The sequence below is a fragment of the Penaeus chinensis genome, chromosome 5 (genome assembly GCF_019202785.1).
Source record: "Penaeus chinensis breed Huanghai No. 1 chromosome 5, ASM1920278v2, whole genome shotgun sequence".
Taxonomy (NCBI): Eukaryota; Metazoa; Arthropoda; class Malacostraca; order Decapoda; family Penaeidae; genus Penaeus; species Penaeus chinensis.
In genome coordinates this window covers 19916354-19923853 of record NC_061823.1, presented here as the reverse complement: position 1 = coordinate 19923853, position 7500 = coordinate 19916354, and the positions used below count along the sequence as shown (strand labels likewise).

At 41.2% G+C, this 7500-nt stretch overlaps 1 protein-coding gene across 1 annotated transcript in view; it reads left to right on the top strand.

The window, feature by feature from the left end:
• Positions 1 to 7500, top strand: part of LOC125026014 (coiled-coil domain-containing protein 137-like) — a 19409-nt gene that overhangs the window by 5194 nt on the left and 6715 nt on the right. Inside the window, exons 3-4 of the mRNA XM_047614387.1 lie at positions 829 to 952; positions 6246 to 6416. Of these exons, the coding sequence (XP_047470343.1) occupies positions 829 to 952; positions 6246 to 6416 (295 nt within the window). The remainder of the gene's footprint in view (positions 1 to 828; positions 953 to 6245; positions 6417 to 7500) is intronic.

The following is a 7500-nucleotide window of genomic DNA, read 5'->3' as shown; positions in this document are numbered from 1 at the left end:
TCTAGGACTTTTCCCATATTTAAATATTGAGGAGTATAACTTGCTTCCTTGTGTGTAATTTTGGGTACTTTCCAATAATTTATCTGACATCCATGGACTAAGGAAAGAAATAGGGAAAAATATCCTTGTGACATTGTCCTGTCAAGGTCACTGACTTTCAATTTATAGACACTCATTGTTATAATTTATACCTTTTTCAGGTACACTTTGCTGAAGCTAATCTTATCAAAATGTTTTCTTTGGCTGAAATAGCCATTATATTTTTGTATAGCCCTTATGTGAGACAAAAGAGTTTAGTATAGTTACACAGTTCCCCTCAAAGGGTAGGTAATGTAGATTAATTGAAAAATAATTAATTTTTCTATAGCAGAAGTTAGAGGTCTAACAACTAATGAGTTCAAAAGTGGTCATGTGAGATAATGCAGAGACATTATGATTAATGCAATTAAGCTTATTCTGTCTTCTGTGAATGGAACACGTGAAAGAAAGTTCAGAAAAGGTTTCTCATTACTCTAATACAGGTGTTGGTGGAAAAGTGAGTGTCTTTCCTTCTTTCGTAACTTTCATAACTTTCATTGTCTTTCTATTGGAAATTTCAAAAGGACAACCAGGTATTCAAAAAGAAGTAGCACTTCATTCACTTAATTAATGCCCTCATTAAAATCAGTCTCACATTTAGATCAGTGTTTTTTTCTAGAAGTAAAATCTGGTGTCGTAGTCAGAAAAGCTAATTAATAGTTTTGCATAGAAATGATTACTTTATTCTTTTTGTTTGTATTTACCATGGAAGTGATTTCTTTATTTTTTTCCTCATTATTTGGCTAACAGGTTGGATCTAGTAGATAAAGAGCAACGAGGCATGACCCGGCCAGTGCAGCGACTTCCTCTCCTCAAACAGGGAAGGCGAGAGAAAGACGAGAAGTTCTTGGCCAGAGTACATGACACTATACAGGTGTGTGTGAGGCTGGAGGTTGGGTGGGATCTTGAGGGTATTATGAGTGTGTACAGCAATTAGGCTTAATATTTTATAGACCTTAGCAGTGCAGTCTGTATCCAGTTAACATTACCTGCTGATAACTAGGTAGAACTTTCTTTTAATAACATGCTACATTTGGAGTAACAAATCAATCATTGGTTTAAGTGTCTTGTAGTAGTTCTCTCTCACTTTCTACTAATTTCCACTCAGACATAGCATTCTTCTGTACGAGTCATAAATAGCAAAATAATTAGATGCTCATCTGAATATTGTTGCTGCTTTCCTTGTTGGGAATAATATTTGACTGGAAAAAGGCTGAAAAGTGTGATTTCATATGAATATGTGGCTTTATCTTTTTAAAATGTTAAAATATAGTAAATTTTTGTTTCAGTCAGTTTTTGAAATCAGAGCAACTCAAATTACTCACAGTTTACTAAAAATAGTTTCAAAAGCATGTCTGAAACCAATTTATCTTCCACAGGAATTAATTATTATGTTTTTTTGCGAAAATGTATTTGTGAGTACGTATATCAGTCAAAGCACATGTCATTATTTGTATTCACCTTTGGTAAAAAAAAAAAAAAAAAAAAAAAAAAAAAAAGTAAATAGGATGCATATACTGTTTTATATCAATTTGATATAGTATTATTTGTTCATTTGAACTCCTAATTAGATTTTTATGAGCATTTTCATATTTTTAAGCATATTTTACTGTATGTTACTCTTTAAAACATGACATGGTACAAAGAAGATGACAGAAGACAGAAACATTTTCTAAAGCTATGGACTATTATTGCCTAATGCCTCATGAATGACATTTCAGAATTTTCACCATGGTCACCGAACACAATTAATGGGTTAAGGGAAGACACTGCTTTCTTCATGGTTCCTGATAGGTACACACTTACAGAGTACTTTTGTGCGAATTGGATTTAAATCAACAGGGTTGTTACAATCTATTTTAGTGTAAAAAGCAGTATCCTAGCAATACATGTGGCACTAACCATAGGCTGGTAGTGGCTACCTTACAGTTACACTTCAAAATTCCTCGTCCCTCCAGTGGCTACTCTAGGGTGTTTCAGTTGGACAGACTGAGGGAAAAGGAGTGTGCCTGTGTGTACGCCATGGCAGTCTCTGATCGATTCACAGAACTTGAAATCTTGATGGACCCAATTGCTTTGGGAGTCCTTCAAGCGTGAAATGCTCAAAACAGCTAAGGAGTTCATTGGCATACACCCAAGGGCAAGGCAGAATTTCCTCTCCCTGGAGCCATTGGAGGCCACTGAAGCGTATTGCATGGCTCAGTTGAATGGCAATCAGGACTTGCATCTCTCTTTGGTACGTAGGGCTCAGACACTGCTGAGAAGGGACAAGGAACAGTTCATCAGGAATCTTGCTGAGGAGGTTGAAAGCCATTTCTTGGTAAATGACCTTCGCCCTGCCTACCAAGTCCTGAGAAAACTCCTAGCCCTCATTGCTGATGACTGCAGTTTGCTCAGTGGATGGACAGATCATTTCAGATCATGCTAGAGTTTGTGAATGTTGGGCTGAGTATTTTAAGCAGCTGTACCAGGTAGACCCTCCAACAGGTAGCTTGGATGCAAGTGGTATTACAATATCTGTGCCGTACCCACCAATCAGTGGGGAGCCTCGCTGATATCCCTGCTGAACTGCTAAAGGCTGGGGGTGAACCTATAGCACGGGGCTTGCATGCAGTCTTGACTGCCATCTGGCAGTCTGGTTCCATTCCCCCTGACCTGTTGAGGGGCATGGTCATCCATCTCTGGAAGGGGAAAGAGGACCGTTGGGAGTGTAGCAACTACCATGGCATTGCACTACTCAGTATACCAGGCAAGGTTTTCGCCCACATACTTCTGAAATGGATCTGTGACCAACTACTAAAGCACCAGAGACTACGTATATCAGTCAATCTGGATTCACTCCTGGCAAGTCCACAATAGACTAAATCCTAGTGCTTCAAGTAATTGTGGAATACATTGACCTCAAGAAGGTGTTTGACTCAGAGCATCACTATAGGAGATTCTGAGGCTTAATGGAATTTTGACACGGATTATTGGCCCAATAACAAGCCTATATACCAGTACTGAAAGTGCTGTAAAGTGTGGTGGGGGCCTATTGAACTTCTTCCCTGTCAATGCAGGGGTGAGGCAAGGCTGTGTCCTCGCAGCAACACTTTTCAACACCTGCATGGACTGGATAATGAGCAGGGTTACTATCCAAAGTCAGTGTGGAGCAACACTGGGCAATATCATGGTCTCAGACTTTGATTTTGCCAATGATGTTGCTATCCTATCTGAGTCTCTGGAGTCACTGGTGGCGGCTTGTGATGCATTTAGCAATGAGGCGAAGCCCTTGGACCTAGAGGTCTCCTGGACCAAGACCAAGATTCAGGACTTTGGGGGCCTGTTAGGGAAACCCAATCAGTCAGTCTGTGCTTGCGGTAAGGACGTTGAAGTCACAGAGAGCTTTGCATACCTTGGTAGCATAGTCCATATCTCTGGGCTGTCAGACCAAGAAGTCAGTAGACAGATTGGTCTGGCAGCAACAAGAGCATTTGGAGGTGTTGCTACCTATGCAGAAGGACCAAGCTACATGTCTTCAAGGCCTTGATACTGCCAGTTTTGCTCTATGGAAGCAAAACCTGGTTGCTATCTAGTGCCTTGGAGTTTTGTCTTGACGCCTTTTGTAAACAAGTCTCTTTGCCGGATCATGGGGTACAGTTGGCAGGACCACGTGTCCAACCAACGACTACACTGTGAGACCGGCATGAGACCTGTTACTTGCATAATCTGGGATTGCCAACTCAGGTCATATGGGCACCTAGCTCATTTCCCTGTGATGACAGCTTGGGCACCTCGACGAGACCTGTCGTGAAGAGTTAGAGATGGGCCAAGGACCTGCCTGGAGACTCGCCATGAGAGACCCTTATGGCTGGAAGTGAATGGTGGATGCAGCCATGCACCCCTCTCGGCATTAACCCCTTGATGATGATAATGATGATGATTTTAACTACTGATTTGACTGCACACTCATTAACTGAATTAATAAAAATTGGCTTGTTGCCAGTAATGCAAGTTAGTGACATGCATTGGTTGTTTCTCCTGTTTATGGTAGTCTTGTTCAGTGCTTTAAGCACAACCTTAGGCCGCCGGGGAAAATGAACAAAAAATGGGGAAAATGCTGTGCCCATTTTCTATATTCTTTTGTGAAATGTCTGCCCATAGATGGCTCTGCTAGTGCTTAGCCACAAAGGAGTCAATTAGTAGACCTTGTGACCGTACCTGATTTGAATTGGCAGGAAAAACATATTTTTTACTAGTGCTATGAATTTTACTAGTGCTATGATGGTGTTATTTTTATTATAAACATTATAATTATGATGATGTTTTTTAACATTAGTAACAGCAAAATAAGATAATGTAAAATATTTCGTAAATCAAAGAAAAGGGTGAACAGGCGAGACAGGCAGTACTCATAACTGGCTCATTGGTGACTTAGTACAAGTATAGCCATCTATGTGTTAAAACAATCAAACAAGTACTAACAGTGGGCATAGCACGTGTCTACCCGTCGTACCCATCGGCAAGGGGTTAATAGTTTGTAGCTGTTTTTTATAAAAGAAAGTTAAGAGGAAGTGGTCTTCCCTTCACTTTAAGTACCTGTATCTAATAGTGACACCAAAGAAATTATGATATTACTGTCAGAGAAAGATGAGCTCCTTTTGAAGAGCCAATGTTGCTGGTACAGCATTATACGTGCCAGCTGTGATTGGGTCCACTGCAGCCATTGGATGATGTCATGCCATCTGCAACCAAAGGGTGAAATTGAATAATCACTTGGTTTTACAATTTCAGATCTATTTTATGTTTTAGATTAATAGTAATATTAGGGTTTGGTGGGCTTTCTTAACCTAATGACTACAGGATTACGTACTGAATTTTGTTATATACAGATGGCTCCACATGTGCTCAGCCACCAAGGAGTCTATCAAAAGGCCTTAGTGACCACACCTGATTTCCCCATTCTGTGAATTTGCGGGAAAATGTGTTTTTCTAATACTCTTGATATTGACATTGGTGTTATTCTTATTGATAAATATGACTATAAAGTTGTTTTTAGAATATTCATAACATTAAAGACAATAAAATAATACAAATGAAGCTTTCAAAAAATAAAGGAAAACAGTAAACAAGCCTACAATGCAATGCATTGTAGTCTTGCCATCCATGCCAATTGGATTAATTAAGGTTTGCAATTTTGGTACACAGCTGGCTGTTTCCCCTTGTGTGTTTTCTCCACTTTTAATATTGCTATTCTATTAGGGTGTGGTACTGTATGTATTTCATACTGAGTGAATATGATAATGTATCCTAGAATAAAACAAAATGTATTGTAACTTTGTCAGTGAAAATGGCTTATGTAGGGTAGACTGTTATATATTGGAATTAGTCTCCTCTCTTCTTTTATTAAATTTTTAACTCTACATCCAAACTTTGTCTATGTGTGTGTGTGTATATATATATATATATATATATATATATATATATATATATATATATATATATATATATTACTCTTTATAGAAGTATTATGTTCCTGATAAAGCAGTTAAGCACTAGAAATACTTAGAAGCTTTACAAAGTGAGGTATCAAATAGAGGTTGTACATGAATTTTTTATACTCTTATATTCAGGCTCAATTTACTCATTACAGTTTTAAATGGTAGCTAATGAAATCAATTAGCCTGACCGGCTTGTTGACCCCATAAAACATGAATTTAGAAATGTGTAAAATGATCAATAATCACAGCTATGATAATAGAAACCACATTCAGAACTTCTTATTACTTTCATCTACACCATGTGCTAGTTACTGTTTTGTAGAATTTCACACCTAACAAAGAAAAATGGGAACAACAGATATTGATGCACGGTCTACATCTGTGTTGATGGGGAATTAAATTTTTACCCTAGTGTGTGATGAAAGCAAAAATGAATTAAAGCCTAAGTAGACTACTAAGTAGCTTATTTAAATCTAGACCGTAAGTAATTTAACCAGAAATGTTCAATCTAAATCTTTATTTTGGCTTGTAATGCAATTGGAAACACACAAATGGAGTTAAATTCTTACTAGCAGATTAAGGATGAGGAAGGAGATTGAAGGGGTAGTTTTTTTATCTTTATATGTAAGGATATGGTATTCCCCATATCCTTTCCTCCTCATTACTTACCCTTTCCCTTTCCCTCAGATGGTGAAGCACGAGGTTGCCTTTGAGGAGAAGTTCAAGGTGGAGGTTGAGCGTGACAAGCAAGGCAAGGTGAAGATGGTAAACCGGTGGGAGGACATGGACCCAGTCGTGTCAGAGAAGCATCAGAAGCTCCAGGAGAAGAGAAAAGAGAAGAAGAGACAGCGGAATAAGGTGGGGCGCTAGGGTGTAATGCTGTTATTTTCATGGCTTCTCTCTCTCTCTCTCTCTCTCTCTCTCTCTCTCTCTCTCTCTCTCTCTCTCTCTCTCTCTCTCTCTCTCTCTCTCTCTCTCTCTCTCTCTCTCTCTCTCTCTCTCTCTCTCCATATACATATACATATAGGTATAGGTGGGTGCTTCATGCTCGGGGTGATGTGAAGCGATGGTGTGGTAGCCTAGTTATCATTAAGTGCTTGCATGCCTTCCCGCTTTCAGCTGCCACCGCTGGCTAGCCTGGTACGAAAAAGGGAGCAGCTATGCATAAGACTCCCCTGCCAGCTCATAGCCTCTCCATCATCAAGACTTCTGCAGGGCCTCCTCATGGCCACCCATGGAAACTAGGTACCTTGCGGTCCTAGGCTGAACTGTGGAGGCTCTTGGAGCAGCAGGAGGCCCTAAAGGTATGAAGCTATGGCCCACCGGCATGTGGATACGCCCTGGCTTCATACTAACTCCTGCCAGTCGGCCCCCCCGAGATAACCACTGACAACGAACCGTCTAGTTGTTGGTGCTGGGGGGAGGGCTAAAGTCCCTCCCACCCAACAAGTACGGCGGGCTGTGGGTCCCTCTGGGTTGGCGACTGTTGGGACTCTGGTGGGGAGGGGGGGTTACCCGCCATTCCAGCTGGGTCCCAGCGGCCGCCAACCTGGCGTGATGCTTGTGGGGGAAAGCCCCAGGGAGCCCTGCAGGCGGATTATGGGGCCTGCAGCCAGCCAACCTCCTCTATATGGGGCGGCGTCGGTAGGTGTGGCAGAGGTGGCGCCCACCCGGAGGACTGCCTGAGGTTAGACCTCAGGTGGACTGTCAGGGTGGGGGCTTGGAACGTCCGTTCCCTGTGATAGGACGATCAGTTACCACTACTATCGAGGGAATTGAAGCAGCTGAGAGTTGAGGTGGCTACTCTCTCAGAGGTGAGAAGACCTGGCAGCGGCACAATTAGTGTGGGTGGCTACACTTACTACTGGTCGAGTCGCAGCGATGGCCACCATCTCCAGGAAGTAGCCATAGCCATCTCCAGCAGACTTCAAACCTCAATAGT